We start from the raw sequence: 21781 nt of genomic DNA on the forward strand, positions 1-21781 counted from the left end.
AACAACTGTTAAGAGGAGACTTTGTGCAGCAGGCCTTCATGGTAAAATAGGTGCTAGGAAACCACTGCTAAGGACAGGCAACAAGCAGAAGAGACTTGTTTGGGCTAAAGAACACAAGGAATGGACATTAGACCAGTGGAAATCTGTGCTTTGGTCTGAGGAGTCCAAATTTGAGATCTTTGGTTCCAACCACCGTGTCTTTGTGCGACGCAGAAAAGGTGAACGGATGGACTCTACATGCCTGGTTCCCACCGTGAAGCATGGAGGAGGAGGTGTGATGGTGTGGGGGTGCTTTGCTGGTGACACTGTTGGGGATTTATTCAAAATTGAAGGCATACTGAACCAGCATGGCTACCACCGCATCTTGCAGCAGCATGCTATTCCATTCGGCTTGCGTTTAGTTGGACCATCATTTATTTTTCAACAGGACAATGACCCCAAACACACTTCCAGGCTGTGTAAGGGCTATTTGACCAAGGAGGAGAGTGATGGGGTGCTACGCCAGATGACCTGGCCTCCACAGTCACCAGACCTGAACCCAATCGAGATAGTTAGGGGTGAGCTGGATCGCAGAGTGAAGGCAAAAGGGCCAACAAGTGCTAAGCATCTCTGGGAACTCCTTCAAGATTGTTGGAAGACCATTTCCGGTGACTACCTCTTGAAGCTCATCAAGAGAATGCCAAGAGTGTGCAAAGCAGTCATCAAAGCAAAAGGTGGCTACTTTGAAGAACCTAGAATATAAGACATATTTTCAGTTGTTTCACACTTTTTTGTTAAGAATAAAAATTCCACATGTGTTAATTCATAGTTTTGATGCCTTCAGTGTGAATGTACAATTTTCAAAGTCATGAAAATACAGAAAAATCTTTAAATGAGAAAATGTGTCCAAACTTTTGGTCTGTACTGTACGTGTGGCAACTGTGTGCCACCTCAGTATAACATGTACCGGCGCTTGAGAAAAGCTGGCACAGTTCACGCTGTTCTCAGGCACAGGGTGCTGAAGGCAGCTCACATCATTGTCAGCTGGTCTCCCCGAGATCAGCGCGACCAGACAACAATGATGGGAGCTGTAGTCGGCACCTTCAGTGTACATTGTGTGTAAAATAAAGAATTAAATAAAAAAATCTGCATGGGCTCCTGTTGATTATTCATAACCAGCAGAGGGAAAGCCGCCAGCTGGGGGCTGATATTACTAACCAGGGAAAGGGGCCATTAGCCCAAAATGTTCCCTGGCTATTAATAACAGCTCACAGCTGTTTGATTAGCGTTTACTGGCTAGTTAACAGGGGGACCTCAGAAAAAAGTTGACGTTGGGTCTCTCTATAAAATCTAACCAGCAAAGGCTAAACAGACAGCTGTGGATTCATATTAATAGCCAGGGAAGGGGCCATGGATATTGGCCCACTCCGAGGCTAACACCATCAGCCCTCAGTGGCCCCACAAATGGCACATCAATAAGATGTGCCAACTCTGATGCTTAGCCTTGCTCTTCCCACTTGCCCTGGTGCGGTGGCAAGTGGGGTAATAGGATTGGGGTTGATATCAAATTGAGGTCAATTTTTTTTCTGAGGTCATTCTGTAAATGCTAACTAAACAGCTGTGATCTGTTATTTATAGCTATGGAACATTTTGGGCTAATGGCCCCTTTCCTTGGCTAGTAATCTCAGCCCCCAGTGGGCAGCTTTCCCTCTGCTGGTTATGAATAATCGGTGGGAGCCCAGGCAGTTTTTTTTATACACAAGGTACACTGCGAGTGCTGAATACAACTCCCATCAATGTCGCCTGATCTCGCTGATCACAGGGAGTGCAAGCAACAATGATGTAGCTCAGCACTCTGCACCAGGGAACAGCGTGAACTATACTGCTGTGCCATTACGTGCCACACTGATGATACAAGGATTAACAAGTAATTCTTGCTCATCAAGTTGGTATCCTTGTAGATTCTGTAACACTTGCATTGTGTCTCTGGTATTGGAAGGAAGATCATACACATATCCCCTTAATTCCTGATCCAGCCATTTATTGACCTTTTCCAGAAGATTTCCTATACCAGAGACGATGGGTTTGTATAAAGAAGTAAATTATTGAATTTGATACCAGGTCTTTATACTGATACTGGTGAGAAAACAAATAATTTTTGATATATATAATTTGATTGGTCGACCTGCCTGTCAATCTTGATTGAGGTTATAAATATTCAGAATGTGTAGCCGACCTTGCCCTTAGAAAAAGCCGGTATACCGGGGAAATGCGCATCAGGGACTTTGTCCCGAGATATGCATATGATAGCTGAGCTGGGAAGCAGCTATATACCTCAATAGATTAATACTGTGACCACAATGATCAACGCTGCCTATATACAGCTGGCCCAGAGCAATATCATAGCTGTTTGGCAGTGATTACTGGAATATCTGCAGCGATCAGCTGTGTGTGCGCTGAGTGTGGCTTAGACACTGATTGCACCAGATAGGAGGAGAATTGGGGGCACATGGTGCAGTCCGACAACACACGGACCACTCCTGTAGTAGAGATCATCTCTACGTCTGTGCAGCCTTGTCGGTGTTAGTCATAATCAACGACAGGGATTACTTGTGCCGATATACCTGCGGGGCTGAATATACTGCCGGCACACTGTGGGTGACATGGTCTGATCTGTCATCAAAGGGTTAGATCCTTTGAGGCTATGATTTGATTCGACCACATATGCACAAGGGTCAACTGTCTGACAGAAGTTATAGTACACAATCAGAAGTTTGATTGACATTGGTGTAGTCACAGATAGATCTATTGTTATTATAAGAGGGGTGTAATAATTTAAATAGCTCTAACCCATTGATTTTGAAGGACTGGGTTAGATATTTCCAATAACATCAATCTCACATCACAGTGCAACTGGGATTTTTGTGGGTTGATGTCAAATAATATCTAGACTTTGACCTTATATGCATCAACAGATGCATGTGATTTATTAGGACAAATTTAATTAATTTTAACCGTGTTTATAATAAAGATTAATTTTATTTTCAATTCACTTCTTTTCTTTCTTCTCCCTTCCCAATATTTTAATATGTTTTTTTAAATGGTCAGGGTCATCCTCAGTTGCAGCAGCCATAATATCCCTCACATGCTTTCATGCCATAACATTGAGCGCTCATGTTGTGAGACCTATATATACCGTATTTTGCGGATTATAAAACGCGCCCCAAATTTTGAGGAGGAAAATAGGCAATTGTTTTTAAAGAAAATAGTGTTTTATAATCCACTTTTATGATAGCTTACATGGGGGGTGTTGGAGCGGGGCTCCAGGGTCGTTGGTGTAGAAAGCTGGTGGCTGCAGTGGAGCGGGGTCCCAGAGTCGCGATGCTGCAGGCACCAGGCTGATAGGAGGTGGTGTTCGGTGGTGTGGGGGCTCCACTGATGCTTTGTAAAAGCCCTGAGCCCCCGCACTTTCCATGCTTTTAATGTGGTGGACTTTGGGAAAATCGCCGCCAGAGGTGGCGAATGCGCAGATTGAGATGTCAATCTGTACATGCGCAGCCTCCGGCAGCCATTCTCCAGAAGCCCAGCTCATTAAAAGCATGGGAATTGTGCGGGCTTTGGGTTTTCACAAAATGTCAGCGGAGCCCCAGCATTGCCAAACACTCCCTCCTACCAGCCTGTGACCCATAACACCGCCCCACTCCTGCCGCTGCTGCCAGAAGCTTCCAGCAGCAGCGATCCACTCCACGGCAGTTGGTAAGTTACATTCGGATTACAAGATGCATCCCTCATTTTCCTCCTAAATTTGGGGGGGTGGGGGAGTGCGTATTGTAATCTGAAAAATACGGTATCTTTGAGTACGGGCATGCTGCATGATATACAACGGTACGTGTGGAGCATGTGATGGATTGTGTAATGATGTATTTTTTACCATCTGAGGATACAAAATCCTTAGCTTTGTCTTTATTGGGACAAGAGATGCATTTACTGCATGGGATGCAACACTAGCTGTGGGATCTATCCATGGAACTGATCGGTAATATTTTTGGTTAGTTGGTGCATAATAGCTTTTAACTAGGTGATCACGCAGATTACAGGAGCTTCGGGCTGTAACTGATGATTGAGATAGTAAATATTGCTTCAGAGTAGAGTCAGCAAATAGAATCGGCCAATGCTTTTTTAGAATGTCATATATCATTTTCCACTGCGAGTGATACTGTGTAGTCATTCTTACCTTATTGGCTTTTGCTGTTTTTTGGGAAGATATATAAATTCATGACGGTTAGATTTCTTTGCTCAATTATAAGCATGTTTAATCCTCGTCCTGCTATATCCTTGATCAAGGAATCTTGTTTTTAACTCTTCCGTATGTTCCTCAAAATTTGTTTCAGTTGAACAGATGCATCTGATTCTGTGAAATTGACCCACAGGAACTGAATTGATCACATATGATGGGTGGGATGAAGATGTATGTAGTACTGCATTAACAGACGTATCCTTTTGGAAAACATCAGATTGTAAGAAACCACTGTCATCCATTTTGATTAGAACATCCAAAAAATCAATTTGATGGTATTCGAATTTGTATGTTTAAATCTTGTTGATGTCATGGAAAAAGGAATGGAGATCATCAGGTGAATGCCTGCCAGATCAGGAACACATCATCGATGTACCGGGTCCAAAAAATTACCCAATCCATCAATGGCTTCCGATCTGGCTAAAAAAGGTCCCTCTCCCACAGCTTCAGGAACAGATTGGAGTATAATGGTGCACAGGCTGCTCCCATGGCTGTACCCTGGAGCTGCAGGTAGAAGGACCCGTTAAAAATAAAATAAATAGTCGGTAAGTAGAAACTGAAGGAGTTGAAGGATGAATTTGTTTGCTTCAGATGTAAATTGTTAATCAAATAGGTGTATTCTGGTTAAAGTATTGCGGCGCTTCCAGATAAGATCCAGTAGGTTTTTTCATACAGAATTTATTTTTCAAAAGAATATAAAATATAGAATAGCAAGCTACAACGCGTTTCGACTCATTGCAGAGTCTTCCTCAGGTATAATTTTATAATCATATATCTAGAACTACCCTTCCTTAAATACACCTCTAAACTGAAAAGGTGAAATAGTGACCCGCCTGGTTCCTTAATCACGTTAATTGAACAAGTTTATTAAAATTATACCTGAGGAAGACTCTGCAATGAGTCGAAACGCGTTGTAGCTTGCTATTCTATATTTTATATTCTTTTGAAAAATAAATTCTGGATGAAAAAACCTACTGCATCTTATCTGGAAGCGCCGCAATACTTTAACCAGAACACACCTATTTGATTAACTGCCTTAACAGGATCCTCAAGTTTTTTAAAGGCGTTTAAGACAGATATGTTCCATTGGGGTCAAAATGTTGTTATAGATATTAGCAGGTATCCTGTCAAAACCATTGACAACCAATTAGCCAAAAATTTCCACATTTGGGCACAAGGATAATGGTGGGAATTTTTTTGATTTCTGGCAGATATAGGAATCTTTCCTAGGGATGGATTCTTATGTTCAGTCACTAATTCCTCTAAAATTTGCCAAGCTGCTTGTTCCTCTGGCATTGGAAAAGTGTTCTATGTATCTTTATTGTGATACCATTTCTTGAATGGAAGTGATCTGGCAAATATATGAAGATCCATTATGGCTGTGGAAAGATCGAAACGCATACTAGGTGAGAACGTAAGACCTTTGGACAGCAGAAACAACTCTGTTGTAGTAAAAATATGTTGTGAGAAGTTAATTACCTTCAGTGTATTCTTTATATGGTTCTGTATGCGTTTGTTCATTGTAGCTTTTTGTTCCCATTTTCGCTTACCATTTTTGCCACATCGAGTCTTCACGGGATAGTGAGAATACTGAGAAGTGTCTAAGGATTCTCCCAGGGATGAGCAGATGAAATAGACGATGACTGTTGACTCCGGATTGAGGAGGGAACGCGTTATGTACTTGTTTCTGTTGATAATCCATGCTATCATGTACGAGTTTTCTATCTTGTGTCTTTAATTTGCGTCTCTTACGCATCTGAGCATTTATCCATAGACAAATTGAAAGAGGACAAATTATTGGATGTGGAGTTGTTTTTGAAGGTTGTATATAACTCATCCAATTCTGTCTCCAGTCTAGTAAGTTATTTTTGGTTTAGTTCAATAAGAAGTTCTATGAATTGATTGGAGCTCTTGATGTATATATCCTCATATCTTGATATAAAGGAATCATCATCCACTGGGAATGACTGGAACACCTGTATTCTTAGGCCACGTGGGATTAGGCTCTTTTTAATGCAGTCCTCAAGGAAATCCCTGTTCCATCAAATTTTGGTTTTCTTATGTAATAATCGCTTAATTTTAAGTTGGAGTGTGCTCACATCTCCCTGATCGCTGTCCGATTCACCATCAAATACCCGGGCCACCTGTGTCTGCCAGGCAGTATCTCTGGCTTTGTAGTTCAAAGTTGCCAGAAGCTATAAGCTCTTGGTGCTAATAGTGTGGTCTTGAAACAAGGCCACATTTCTGCATATAAATATTTGTGCTGGTAATATTTTTGCTCCAGCCAGGAGTCCACATTTGAAAATCTAAATTCTTGGTGCCAATAGTGTGATCCTGAAACAAGGCCACATTTCTGCATATAAATATTTTGTGCTGGTAATATTTTTGTCCAGCCAGGAGTCCACATTTGAGAGCGGTATGCCTTGTAGATGAGGGCCAGAAAGAGCATTTGCTCCAGTGGATGGCAAGTGCTGTATCAAGTGGCCTCTCCTCTACCTCAAATTTCACATCACACAGTACAGTCCTCAGAGGTGTCACCTCAATTACCCGTTTCCTCCTGCATCACCACTCTCCAACCGCCGAACTGACGGCGGAGAACCACAGATGGCCGAGTCTGCAAACCTGTTCACACATTCTATTCCATGAGCATCAGAGGTCTGCTCCAAAGATTCACAGACTCAAGAGGAGGAAAGCATCTGCACCAATGCCCAAAATTTTTTTCAGTTGGATCCGGGGCTGGACGAAGTAGGGTCCAAGATGAATCCAGACCCTTGTCACCAGATGAAAACCCCCAGGGGTGGAAGTGATCCTCATGAGACTCAGATACCTGAGGCGCACGCGGACTGTACTGTGCTGTCAGGGCAGGAAGAGGAGAGTGACTCTCAGGGCGAGGAGTGGGAGAACAGACGATGAGAATGAGGTTGTAGATCCCACTTGGAGTGAACCCAAAGGCACGCAGCTGAGTAGCTCAAAAGAGGAGGTGGAGGAGTAAGACGAGGAGGTTACGTTGCGGTCTCCCAAACAGAGACGGAGTGATGCAACCACGACAAGCACTGCATCCTCAGCCACAACTGTGGCCACAACAGGTCTGCAGTTCACAGAGGCGGCAAGGATTGCCTAGCCTGGGCCTTTTTGGAGACCGCAAAGAATGAACCAACTCATATCATGTCAGCTTTTTAAAAAACGACTCAGTAGTGACAAAAATTGCAATATTTGACTACTACATACATGAACCAGCACATTCCCGATCAACATGAGTTAGTCTGGGAATCTCACTGTGCTAAAATGTGGACTAGCGGGCCTCGCCAACCACCGGCAGCCTCATCAACCGCATGTGCTGCTTCTTCCTTCCCCGTCAACATGGCAAATGTTCTCACGCAGATCTCCGGCCGCAGAACCTCCCACTTGTTTACCCGCTACAGTTGGGGTGAGTGAGAGACCTTTCAGCTGTTACGGAAGTGGACACACCTGTTTTTGTTTCACAGAGCACACCACATCTTTCTCAAACCACCAGAACATCGCCACCTGCACCTCACTCACAGTCCAGCAGTTTGTCGTGTTCACCCTACTCCACCCTCTCAGCACAGCAGCCAGTCCTTGGTCCCACAGTTGTGGTCACGTAAAAGGTTGTTTCCTCCTACACATGCCAAAGCTAAGAGCTTGAACTCCACCATCTCCAATCTGTTGGCCACGGAAATTATGCCTTTCTGCCTGGTGGATACAGACTGTTTCCAAAAGCTTATGGCCGTCGCAGTCCCCCAGTACCAGTTGCCCAGTCACCATTACTTCTCTAAATAAGCTGTGCCTGCGCTACACCATCATGTCACAGACAACATCACTCGTTCCTTGAAAAAATCTGTGTCTGACAGGGTGCATTTCACCACTGACACCTGGATGAGCAAGCATGGCCAGGGGCGTTACATCTCGCTGACTGGGCACTTGGTGACTCTGGTGGCAGGCGAGGAAGGGGCTGCTCCACAAGTCTTGGAATCCCCAAGGCTTGCGGGACAAACCTCTGTATCGAACTCTTCCTCCACTGCTTCTGCCTCCTCCACACCCTCTAGGGCCTACACCTGTGCCCTCAACCTCTGGCTTAATGAGACACGCGTTCCAACAGTGCATAGAGAATCCCTCCCACATCCGTACTACGCAGCCACGGCTCACCGCAATCAGACAGTGTTTAAATTAATATGCCTTGGAGATCGCAGTCACACAGCTCAAAAGTTGTGGACAGCTATCCAGGCAGAGTTTGAGCAGTGGCTGTCTCTACTGAACCTGAAGCCAGAGAAGGCTGTGTGCGATAACGGTGCGAACCTGGTGGCGGGCTTTCACCGGGGCAACCTCACACACGTGCCTTGCCTGGCTCACGACTTCAACCTGGTGGTACAGAAATTTCTCCGCCACTATCCCGGCCTGGATACGCTGCTGCAGAAAGCTCTCTCACTTCCATTGTTTGCATCCCGTGTCTCATCGACTTGCATCGCTAGAGTGGTCTTTCGGCCTACCAGTTAACCGGTTGATATGCCGGTTGATATGTGATGTGCCGACACGGTGGAATTCCACTCTGCACATGTTGCAGCAACTGTGGCAGCAGCGATGAGTCCTGGTGCAGTATCTCATGATGAACTGGGAATGGGGAGAGAGCACATGATGAACTGGGAGTGAGGGGTGAGGAGAGCACATGATGAACTGGGAGTGAGGGGTGAAAAGAGCACAAGATGAACTGGGAGTGAGGGGTGAAAAGAGCACATGATGAACCAGGAGTGGTGGGGAAAGCACATAATGAACTGGGAGTGGGGGGGTGTAGAGAGCACATGATGAACTGGGAGTGGGGGGGTGGCGAGAGAACATGATGAACTGGGAATGGGGGTGGGGAGAGCAAATGATGAATTGGGACTGGGGAGAGCTAATGATGAATTGGGAGTGGGGGGTGGGGAGAGCAAATAATGAATTGAAGGTGGGGGAGCGCAAATAATGAGGAATTGAGGGTGGGGAGAGCAAATGATGACTTGAGGGTGGAGGGGGAGAGCAAATGATAATGAACTGAGGGTGGGGAACAACAAATGACGATGAATTGGGTGTGGGGGAGAGTAAATGATGATGAAGTGGAGGTGGGGGAGAGAGAGGACATGACAATATGAATTGGGGCGGAGGTGGGCATGTAAATCTAATGGAGTGGAGAGTGGGGGCGTTGAGGATGACGGAGTGTGACTGGTAATGAACTGGGGGAAAGAGTACAGGTTCTAATTAATTTATATATTTATTAGGTGGGGAAAGTGGCTATTTATAGTTAGTGGGGGCGCAGTGGTGGATTACAATTTATATTTGGAATGGTGGGTTCAGGGCTGCCACTAGGAATTTTTGGGCCCCATACTGCAAACATTTTCGGGCCCCCTTGAGACTCCGCCCAGGCTCCACCCCAGCTCCGCCTCCATCCCTCGAAGCTTTCACAGTCCCACCACCCACTCTTGGAAAAACTACTTTCTGCACCACATTTTCACCAATCACACATTAACAGCTCCCATTGAACACCAGTTCAGATACAAAGCCAGCAGCTTTTGTTTTGGCCAAAAGATTTTTTAAGCCGCTGCCACCACAACAAGGAGACTCTTCTGGCCGGGCCCTACTCTACTCTAACCTATTAAACATTTCCTATAATACACAATATTCTTTTTCGGTATATTTTTATTTAAGGGAATGTGTTACATACATTTTTTAAAATGACCAATAATACCATAATACCACAAACAAGGGACAAATACCGTCACACCATGACCAGACCACATATTACCCGAATAATATCACATACAAGGGACAAATACCGCCACACTGTGACCAGATCACATATTACCACTAAGCAGCTGATATTTGATTTACCTCTTACAGCGGATCTGTTAGTGCACATTTTGTTGCTTGTATACTCACCTTTTCTTCAGTTTTAATATATGTATGTGTATGTTCATTTGATGAAATAAAAATAATTTTTATAATATCTACAACATGATGCCCATATTGTAAGATTTGGAAATAGTGCTGACTACTGGGTTACCAGTCTGTTAGATCCACTGTACAAGAGTAAATTTTGCCAGATGTCTCCCCCCCTCCCCCTGGAAAGGGATGCTGGAGTATCGAAACACGTTTGTAGACAATCTTAAGAGTGGTTTTCCTCAAGAAAGTAGTGAGGCACACAGTGTGCATTGCAGTTGTAGACTTCCAACCCAGGGAACGTCGAGTCATCAATACAAAAACCATTAGCAGCAGCACTGTCACTGGCAGAAGCAATTTCTGAGTCATTTCACACATTTTTTAGACCAGCCTGTGCTCTAGCAGACACGTAGTGGCCGACTGGAGAGGATGGTGCAGGAGTATATAGAGCTTAATATCAATGACATCAAGGGGGGTTTGGACCCTTTTACATTTTGGTCTACAAAAATGGAAGAGTGGCCTCAGCTCGCCTGTCATGCCTTGGAGGTTTTATCATGCCCAACAGCCAGCATTCTCTCAGAACGTGTCTTCAGTGCTGCTACTGGTGTCCTGACGGATAAGCGCATATGGCTGTCCCCTGAAAGTGTAGACCGCCTAACTTTCATCAAGATGAACAAGTCATGGATCTCCAATGACTTACACCCCAGTCGCAGACTAGGCGATGGTGTAGTTTTTAGTGTGTTGCATTGATGTCGCGTTATTGCAGTCTGTGACACCTTTGTCATAGCTTCTGTGCCTCCTGTTGCTACTGCTGCTGTTAATATTTTTTAAAAATGTGGAGACTCCAAGTTGGGTCTCCATCTGGTGGGTTGCCTGTAATGGAAGGGGTGTGAAAACCCAATTATAATATTTATACTCTACGGAAATTTATGCCACTTTAGTGGTGTCTGCCCCTAATTTTTTAAAATGTGGACACTTCAAGTTGTGTCTCCTTCATACTTTAAAAGTCCGTAGGGACTGAACCGTGCTGTAGACTAGTCGGACAGGCGGGACCCCGGAAGCTTCTCTACGCCCGCTGCCTGGATTGACAGGTCTCTGCCTATGTGCGCAAATTAAAGATGTTCAAACTGTCAATTCTTTGTATGGAATTGCAGATCTTAAAGAGAGACTGTCACCCCCAAAACGCTAATAAATGAACTTATACAGATATTTTTATAAGGCCAAGTCCCTTACATATAGTGGGAAAAATAAGTATTTGATACACTGCTGATTTTGCAAGTTTTTCCACCTACAAAGAATGGAGAGGTTTTGTAATTTTTATCGTAGGTACACTTCAACTGTGAGAGATTGAATCTTAAAAGAAAATCCAGAAAATCACATTGTATGATTTTTACATAATTAATTTGCATTGTATTGAATATGTATTTGACACAATAGGAAAACAGAACTTAATATTTGGTACAGAAACCTTTGTTTGCAATTACAGAGGTCAGATGTTTCCTGTAGTTCTTGACCAAGTTTGCACACACTGCAGCATAGATTTTGGCCCTCTCCTCCATACAGATCTTCTCCAGATCTTTCAGGTTTTGGGGCTATTGCTTGGCGACATTCAGTTTCAGCTCCCTCCAAAGATTTTCTATTGGGTTCAGGTCTGGAGACTGGCTAGGCCACTCCAGGATCATGAAATGCTTCTTACAGAGCCACTCCTTAGTTGACCTGGCTGTGTATTTCGGGTCATGGTCATGCTGGAAGACCCAGCCACGACCCATCTTCAGTGCGTTTACTGAGGGAAGGAGGTTGTCCAAAATCTTTCGATACATGACCCCATCCACCCTCCCTTCAATACGGTGCAGTCGTCCTGTCCCCTTTGCAGAAAAGCACCTTCAAAGTATGATGTTTCCCCCCACCATGCTTCACGGTTAGGATGGTGTTCTTGTGTTTGTACTCATCCTTCTTCTTCCTCTAAACACGGCAAGTGGAGTTGATACCAAAACGTTCTATTTTGGTCTCATCTGACCACATGACCTTCTACCATGCATCCTCTGGATCATCCAGACGGTTATTGGTGAACTTCAAACGGCCTGGCGTGAGTAGGGGGACCTTGCATGCTCTGCAGGATATTAATCCATGGTGGTGTAGTGTGTTACTAACGGTAGTGTTTGAGACTGTGGTCCCAGCACTCTTCAGGTCATTGACCAGGTCCTCACATATAGTTCTAGGCTGATCCCTGACCTTCTCAAAATCATCCTTCCCCCCACGAGGCGAGATCTTGCATTTAACCCCAGACCGAGGAAGATTGACAGTCATCTTGTGTTTCTTCCATTTTCTAATAATTGTGCTAACATTTGTTGTCTTCTCATCATGCTGCTTGCCTATTGGTATGTAGCCAATCTCAGCCTTGTGCAGATCTACAATTTTGTCCCTGGTGTCCTTAAACAACTTTTTGGTCTTTTTCATGGTGCTTAGGTTGTAGTGTGATTGATTGTATAGACAGGTGTCTTTTATACAGGTAATGGGTTCAAACAGGTGCAATTAATACAGGTAATGACTGTAGGATAGGAGGAGGGCTTCTTAAAGAAAAACTAACAGGTCTGTGATAGACAGAATTCTTGCTGGTTGGTAGGTGATCAAATACTTATTTCATGCAATAAAATGCAATTTAATTATTTAAAAATCATACGTGATTTTCTGCTTTTTTAGATAGTCTCTCACAGTTGAAATGTACCTACAATAAAATTTACAGATCTCTCCATTCTTTGGAGGTGGGAAAACTTGCAAAATCCCCTCTTTCTGTAGTACAGTTTTTAGTTATTTACTTTACACTTCAATTTGCAGATTGAGCACTTTTTAATATCTTGATTGACAGAGCTCAAAACAAGAGCTGCCTGAACACTATCAGCGGCTCTGCATGGACAATGTAGCTGTGCATACATTGTGTCATAGCCAGTGATCAGAGCCGACTTATGGCACTGTGTGAGCACAGCTGCGGTGTCCGTGCTCAGCTCTGAGTTCAGGCAGTGCTAGCCTCAGCTGTCAATCGTGATATGACAAAGTGCTCATTATTGAGGGGGCAGAACAATATGGTGAGCGGAGCCAAATGACGAAAAAGAGCTGGACTACCCATAACTAATGCCAAGGGTGCAAGGAAACCCCGTCCTGTGCATATGGAATAAATGGTTATCTTTTTGAGTACTTGCCATAACCACTAAATGTGTACTACAGGTGTGATGTTTACATACACGGTACTCACAGACTTGGAGAAGGGGTTTAGTTAGCGTTTTGGGGGGTGATATGACAACGGGCAGCCACATGATAAGATTCGCATGTCACACCCCCACATTTTATCGCAGATTAGCTGCCAATTCTGCCGCACATATGCCGAATATACAAGTAGCTGGCTAGTGCATAAAGAGCTGGCACATTGCAAAGAACCTGGAAGGACAGGACCCGTCAGCTCAGTGGCCGGTCACATATGTGAAGGATCCGCAGAAGTAAACCAACAACACCGCCCGTTACCAGAGGGGGGGTGGACGCCGCCCGTTACCAGAGGGGGGGTGGACGCCGCCCGTTACCAGAGGGGGGGGTGGACGCCGCCCGTTACCAGAGGGGGGGTGGACGCCGCCCGTTACCAGAGGGGGGGTGGACGCCGCCCGTTACCAGAGGGGGGGGGGGGACGCCGCCCGTTACCAGAGTGGGGGGGGGGGGGACGCCGCCCGTTACCAGAGGGGGGGTGGACGCCGCCCGTTACCAGAGGGGGGGTGGACGCCGCCCGTTACCAGAGGGGGGGGGGGACGCCGCCCGTTACCAGAGTGGGGGGGGGGACGCCGCCCGTTACCAGAGTGGGGGGGGGACGCCGCCCGTTACCAGGGTGTGGGGGGGGGGGACGCCGCCCGTTACCAGAGTGAGGGGGGGGGACGCCGCCCGTTACCAGAGTGGGGGGGGGGGGACGCCGCCCGTTACCAGAGTGGGGGGGGGGACGCCGCCGCCCGTTACCAGAGTGGGGGGGGGGGACGCCGCCCGTTACCAGAGTGTGGGGGGGGGGACGCCGTCCGTTACCAGAGTGGGGGGGGGGGGACGCCGCCCGTTACCAGAGTGGGGGGGGGGGACGCCACCCGTTACCAGAGTGGGGGGGGGACGCCGCCCGTTACCAGAGTGGGGGGGGGGACGCCGCCCGTTACCAGAGTGGGGGGGGGGGGACGCCGTCCGTTACCAGAGTGGGGGGGGGGGACGCCGCCCGTTACCAGAGTGGGGGGGGGGGGGACGCCGTCCGTTACCAGAGTGGGGGGGGGGACGCCGCCCATTGCCAGAGAGGGGGGGGGGACGCCGCCCGTTACCAGAGTGGGGGGGGGGACGCCGCCCGTTACCAGAGTGGGGGGGGTGCCGCCCGTTACCAGAGTGGGGGGGGTGCCGCCTGTTACCAGAGGGGGGACGCCCTGTCAGGCCGAAATTGACTTGATCAAAAAATAGCATGGCATAAAATATAGCATTTCCCTTCTCCTGTATCCGACATCAAATGCTGCTAAGGAGGCATAATGGCGCCTGACAGAAGCTACAGGTAATGTAATGAGCCGAGCGGAGCAGAGGCAGTGACAGCCGGGGAGCTGCCCCATCACCAGGCCGCTCACACAGCCATCTCACAGGCGACTCCACTGCAATCCCCCGCCACATTTCTTAGGCTGCTTGGACTAGGGAGCAGTCACGTGACACAGTGATGCAGCGTCTGAGACAGGTCATATGACCGTGACGTCATCAAATGGTCTGTACCACAGCGCTGTGGCATCTGTGCTGAGCCTGCGTCCTGTCAGTGAGGAGACCGCTGCCTCAGCATGCTGCCAGGTGTGGGCACGGTGTAAGGTAGGTGAGAGCATTGCCAGCCCTCATGTACGGCAGCACATTCCATAGCTTGTTTCAGTGCCATGTAGAAGAACCCTGGCATCTTCCTAGCTAGTGGAATGGCTGCCTGGCACCTGATAAGGTGCCCTCATTTATCTGAGAAGTGGCGCTGCTGCTCATGTGTGTGATATTGGGGTCCTGTGCAGTGCTAGTTATGCCCCATCGGGTATTACTAAGTAATGGTCACCCATCACTGCCAGGTTTCCAGGAATGGTTGGTATCAGCCAGGTACACCTCACCAGGGTGGAAGGAAAGGGCTGCAGTGATCTAAGGGGTTGTGTGCTAGCAGCAGAGAAGGCTATGACATAATAAATAGCAGACCCCTCGCCTGTTCATTTCTCCATCACTCTGCCTCTTGTGAATTTATCTTTTCCTGCATCGATCACTTGTGCTCCGGCACAAAGTGGCACAAGCAGCTCTGCACACTGCCCATAGTCCTGCCTAGGTGACCGGATACTCTGAGCTTGCAAGTGGCCTTGGCAACAAGCTGAGCGCTATAAAAATTAATTTCCTCAGAACACAGAGAATTTTTAAGAAGGAGTAAATTGCAAACCGCCTTGTTTTCACAAGCACTGAGACAACCCCTTGTCAATCTGCTGCAGGTTAATAGCGTTACAATGCTGTTTGGTTTACTTGAAGTGCGGCTATTGGGAAAAAAATAACTTTTTTTTTTTGCCCAGGAGATGCCTGCTTTCAGTCATAGAGGCGTTACTACACTCCTGCTCAGTATACAATGAGTGGGGGCTGTAAGCATGACCCCACTTTGATAGCTCACTCTGCACAAATGCACAGTCAGGGCGTGCTTTCAGCTGCCACTCACAGTACTGAGCGGCAGTGTAGCTGTGCCTGTATGACTGAAAGCCAGCGGCTTTTGAGAGGAATAAAGTGCTTATGTTCTCCCAGTAGCCACACTTTCAGTAAGGAGGCTGAACAGCATTGTACCAGGATAAGGTCACGTTCACACGTTCAGTATTTGCAAGCCAAAACCAGGAGTGGAACAATCAGAGGAAAAGTATAATGGATACACGTCACCACTTCTGTATTTATCACCCACTCTGGGTTTTGGCTTACTAATACTGATGAAGTAACTGTATACCTGCAAGTTGAGTGTTGAGGGACGTGACAAGTTCCCTTTAAAAGTGTTGTACCAGAATGAAAATTATCTGTCCACAGAATCTGTGCTAAGCTGCGGTTTGCTGAAATTCCGCCCAGTGGCCCCACCAATCACAGTAGGGGTCCTAAATTTGAATAGGACTTCAGTCGAGCATGTGCACTGTAGCTCCAGTCAAAGTCTATAGGTCTGATGCAATTGGCCAGCTCCAATTTATATGAAAAATACAATTTATCTTGTAGGCATCCTCTATATTAAAAAAAACAATAATGCTGGTTTCCCATGTACAGTAATCGTTAGCAATGTTTTTTTTTTTTTTTTTTCGTGTTAAAACGGGAAACTACAAATTGTAAGTGGAAAGTCTGTAAACAAAATGCCTACTTATAAACTGTTCTGGTTTGTGCGGCGCTTTCATTGCTTGTGGTCAAAAGAAAACAAGGTTTTAGTACGAGGATAGCCATTTGGAAGATAAGTTGCTGTCAGGAATCTTTCCATACTTGTTCAGTACATTCTGGGTGCAGTGCATTTACAGAATGTCACTTCAAGTGGATCAGTCATCTGACTTCATATTACAGAAAATATCAATTTAAATTTGTGGATTATACAGGCATTCAGAAATGGATTTACAAAATAAGTATACCGGCCCAAACCAGGTTTAAGATCTAATTAATAATATACGAAATCTGGTGACAAATCCATTTTTTTTAAAAGCCTTTAACAAGCATCAAAAAACTGTTGTGACGTTTTTACCAAAAACCTACATACAACTGCTGGTACCAAGCGCATTTTTAAAACACAGAAACTCTTGGGAGACGCTGATTCGTAAGTAGAGATCCAGTTGGTAATAGGTGATAATTACATGCAATGGATCTTCTCATGGAGAATCTGCAGCTTCCAGAGCTTTCCTCTGAAGGAGAGCACATTTTTGCATAAGAGGGAGTAAAGAAACCTGTCTTAGGCCCCCTTCACATGTCAGTTTCTCCAGTATGTGTGGTGACCGTTTTCACACCTACTGGAAACACTTACACATAGACCCATTCAAATCTATGGATCTTCGTACATATCCCTGTGTGTGTTTCCACGGGCCATGTGTCCATGTGCAAAACACGCTGACATGTCCTTTTTTTGCCAGTAGCACAGTCTGTGTGTTATCAGTGTGACACATACCGCCATATGGGAAAAACTTTACAGTTAGCGCTGTTCCCATGCGTCGGGTGCTGAATCCAGATCTCATCATTGTCGCCTGATCTCCCTGCAATCAGCGCAACCAGGTGATACTGATAAGAGTTGGAGTCAGCACCCGCTGTCTGTGTATCACGCGTATTACATAAATAAATGTAAAGAAAAATGGCAAGGGGTCCCCCTTAGTTTTTCTAACCAGCTTAGGCAAAGCCGACAGCTGGGGGCTGTTATTCTGCGAAGGGGCCATTAGCTATAAAGGTTCCCAGCCTATTAATAATAGCTCACAGCTGTCTGCTTAGCCTATTGTCCCATTCTCAGAATAATAACAACAGCCCCTAGCTGTTGGCTTTCCCTCAGCTGGTTAGGAAAATTAAGGGGGACCCGACACCTTTTTTTAAAATTAATTAATTTATTTAATTCGCGCTATACACAGATGACGGATGCTGACTCCAACTCTTATCAGCGTCACACTGGTCACAGGAAGACCACACAAGGACGATGAGAGTCGGATTCACCAAATTTTTCCCAGACGCCAGTGTGTGTCACACGGATGGTGCACACGGATGTTATACACTGAAACGGGTAGCATTGGTTCTGTTTTTTCCAGTACCGGAAATATCGGGACGTGTGAAAGAGGTCTTAACCCGGCCTCTCCTTGGTCCCTAATGGAGGTCCGTAGAACCTCCCAGACCTTTCAACTGCATTTAACACTAAGTAAATCCTATGCCATGTCCCCTAGTTCCGCCCCCCACTTCTAATGCATCGGCTAAAGCTGAGATATCCGATATATGAACAGCCTCTCTTTTCTGCCACCTTCATTTACTTGTTTGACTGTAGGCAAAGTCTTTACTTTTTATTCTTTTTTTCTCTTATCCCTTTCTATATTGTTATTTTAAGAGCTAAGTTTTATAGGTTTGAACAAAGTCTATATTCAGTATACACATCAAGGATTGTAACTTTTAATCATCACTGAGCACAATAAATAGAGTAATTACCGAGACGGCATGGTAAAGTTTGCATTGAATAGGGAGCGGCCACTAAACTGCGATCGGAGCAGTGGTGTTCTACTTAGTACACTGTTTGCAGCCCGCCACTGAAGGATCAGGTAACAGCTGATCGGTGGGGTTGCTGGTTGCCAGATATTGATGACCTATGCTAAGAATACATTTTGACCTTTTTTTGCCCTATAAACTGATTAAATTCATATCCCTGTAATGAGCACAGTAGAAAGAGGTTGTACTTGGTCTTCATGTCTGTTTCTGTCTTTTTTTTCTCTAATTTGAGTAATTTAACCTAACAATATAATAAGGCTCATGTTTTAGTGGCATATCCTTGTTTTGCAGGACACTGTAGTGGATTTATGGCTAGCAGGTGACATCATGCACCATCGTTGGCTGCTACTTATTGCATGCTTCTGGGTCCTCTTCATGCTCATGGTTGCAAGCAAATTCATCACCCTCACAATGAGAAGCCCAGAGGGTAAGGAAAACACTTTCTTAAAGTATTTTTTTTTCTTTTTACACAAGACACAGTACTATCATTAATTTTGCACAACCAGCCCAGTTAGGTGGATCTTCTCATTAACGTTTATATTTTCACTTCTTTGGAGTTTCATTCAGTTCAATAATCGCACATCTGAAAGTGATTTTCTTAGCCTTTTAGCTATATCTGGTTACTTGTTTGTTTCTTTTTTTTCATTGTGTTTTTTAGTGCATTTTTTCACATGCATATGTTTTTATCACACTCTTGATGCTGCGGTTTTTGTCTCTTAGGGTATGTTCCTATGGTCAGGAGTCGCTGTGGGTTTGACGCTGCATGCTTATGTAGCGTCAAACCCGCAGCGGCCAGATGTTACAGCATAGTGCATAGGATTTCTAGAAATCCCATTTCCACTATGCGTTCATCTGCGCCTGCGGATCACTTGCGGTCACGGACATGCGGCGCGTCATTCAAGACTGCAGCATGTCAATTTCTCTTAAGGAGTCGCTAGTCTCCGCAAGAGAAATCTGATCAGTACAATGTATTGAATGCGGTGAATCTGCATGGTTCAGTGAACACAAGCGGATTCACCTGTGTTCAATAAACGCAGCACTTTGGACGCAGCGCTGCTTATCCGGATCGTGTGCACATACCATGAATGGTATGTCATGTTTTAAATTAAGCGGTTTTGTTTTTGATATTTCGTGGTATTTGGCTTTGATAAAACTTTTTTGATATAGTCATATGCAGATTACATTCGCTGTTAGAGCGTTTTCGCAGCGCAAACGCACTGAAACCACATTTGCGTTTCTTATGTGCGGATTTTCTGCATTTAATGCAATTGTATGGTGAAAACCCAAACAGAAAACTCAGTGTACCCACAAGAAAAATTAACATGTTGCAAATTTTAAACACGCACCGTAGGTCAGTTTACACAGCGTAAAAAAAGCACAGTGGGCCTGAGGTTTCTATAAATTCCATCCACTTTGCTGGAACTGTAAGACTCTGCATTTTTTGTGCCACGAAAATACACAGCATCAAAAACTCGTGGTGGGATTTTAACCTAAAAAATGCCAGTGTGTTTTTTTTATCATTTTAAATTGGTAATTTTGTTTTTTGTTTCTGTAAAACAAGGGTATGGAATAAGGCAGGGATCATTAACAATTGTACCGGACCTGGAGAAAATGACAGTGACTGAAGCTAGAAAGTTCCAGGTTGAAAGTCAGGTATGTACATTTAAAGAAAAATAAATAAATTGCAAAAAAAATGTAATTTTATTTCTATAACTCCTTTTGTTTTTTTAAAAAAAGTTAGACCTGGATTTCATTTTACAAAATTGTGAATCTTGTTTTTGTTCAGGTTTTTTTGTGTGTTTCGTGATTTGCTATTTTAAGTTGACACAGTGCATGTACACAGAGACTTTACTCACTGAGGAGAAAATACACTATGTAAATTATCAATGTCCCAGTCATTCTAGACCCAGGTTCTCATGATGAAAATTTGGTGAGTTTTTGATGCTGCAAATTCTCTGGAGGATCTCTGCACTAATTAATTAGATAACTTGTGTTTTTTCGTTGCCTTTTTTTTCATTGTGTCTTTGATGCTACAGCTTTTCTCTTCTTTTGTTTGATCCCTTTTTTTTTTTTTTTTTTAACTAAACCTACCTGTACTTTGTTTTGGAAACTTCCTGTTACTTAGCTTTGAGAACACTTTATTAACAGTGAGGGACGAACTCCTGACCGGGTCCGGCGGGCTTGGCCGAACAGTTAATTAAAAGTTCGGGTACAGTACCCGAACACTGACCCACATTCACATTAATGAAGGGTCCGAACATCCAGTGTTTGCCACGCTATCATGTGCATGACAGAGCGGCAAAAACTACCTCTAATCGCCGGTAAGATCATTACCGCCGATCAAAGAGCTGCGGTTCCCACCCACGTCAGATGACAGCGTGGGAATGGGGGCCCGAAAATTGGGTGTTTTGACACGCTGTCATATGCATGACAGCGCAGCAAACCCTGGCTCTGATCAGTGGTAAGATTAATACCACTGGTCACAGGCATCAGCAGATAGGACTACTACACCCATCAGCCTACACCTGCTGTTGCACATAACAGCGAGAGCAGGCGCGGCTGATGGGAGTATACATCTGTCTGCACTATAAATAAATAAAAAAAAGAAAATGGCGTTGGATTCTCCTATATTTTTGATAACCAGCAAGGCAAACCTGACAGATGCGGGCTGCAACCCTCAGCAGTCAGCGTTAACAAGGCTGGTTATCAAGAATAGAGGGGTTCCCACGCCTTTTTTTTTTTTTTTTTTTTTTTTAATTATTTAAAGAAATGGTGTGGGGCCTCCCAACCCCCCCCCCCCCCCTTCCTCTTTTTGACAACCAGCCATGCTTTAGCTGGGGGCTAGTATTCTTAGGCTGGTAAGGGGCCATGGGTATTGCCCCCCCCCCCCCTCCCCAGCCTAAAAATAGCATTTCGCTGCCGCCCCAGAAAAGGCTCGTCCATTAGATGCGCCAAGTCTGGGGCTTTGCCCGGCTCTATTCACTTGCCATATGGCGGTGGCAAGTGGGGTAATATTTGTGGGGTTGATGTCGTTTGTATTGTCTGGTGACATGAAGCCTGCGTGTTAGTAACGGAGAGGCATCTATAAGACGCCCCCATTACTAACCCCATAGTCAAATTATAAATAAAACACAAACACCCAGAATAAAGTCTTTTGTTTGAAACAAAACACACACACTTACTTTTTTATTTAAAAATAACAAACACTGTTATACTTGCCTAACACCTAATCCCCGATGGCCTGGTCTCCTGTAAGACACCAAAAATAAAAAAAAACAACAATATCCCTCATTTGTCCGAAGTTCTGTCCCACGCCGTAATCAAGTCTGGAATAAATAGTTT

At 45.1% G+C, this 21781-nt stretch overlaps 1 protein-coding gene and 1 long non-coding RNA gene across 2 annotated transcripts in view; one reads left to right on the forward strand and one right to left on the reverse strand.

Annotated features, from left to right (window-relative positions):
* LOC141252402 (uncharacterized) overlaps positions 1-21781 on the reverse strand; it is a 220868-nt gene that overhangs the window by 72985 nt on the left and 126102 nt on the right. The window lies entirely within an intron of this gene.
* CHST10 (carbohydrate sulfotransferase 10) overlaps positions 14930-21781 on the forward strand; it is a 51883-nt gene continuing 45031 nt past the window's right edge. Inside the window, exons 1-3 of the mRNA XM_073664796.1 lie at positions 14930-15055; positions 18731-18866; positions 20001-20092. Of these exons, the coding sequence (XP_073520897.1) occupies positions 14936-15055; positions 18731-18866; positions 20001-20092 (348 nt within the window). The 5' untranslated portion in view covers positions 14930-14935. The remainder of the gene's footprint in view (positions 15056-18730; positions 18867-20000; positions 20093-21781) is intronic.

This window comes from Phyllobates terribilis, unplaced genomic scaffold (assembly GCF_046119375.1).
Source record: "Phyllobates terribilis strain yellow unplaced genomic scaffold, ASM4611937v1 Scaffold_2__4_contigs__length_985480577, whole genome shotgun sequence".
NCBI classification, from domain to species: Eukaryota; Metazoa; Chordata; class Amphibia; order Anura; family Dendrobatidae; genus Phyllobates; species Phyllobates terribilis.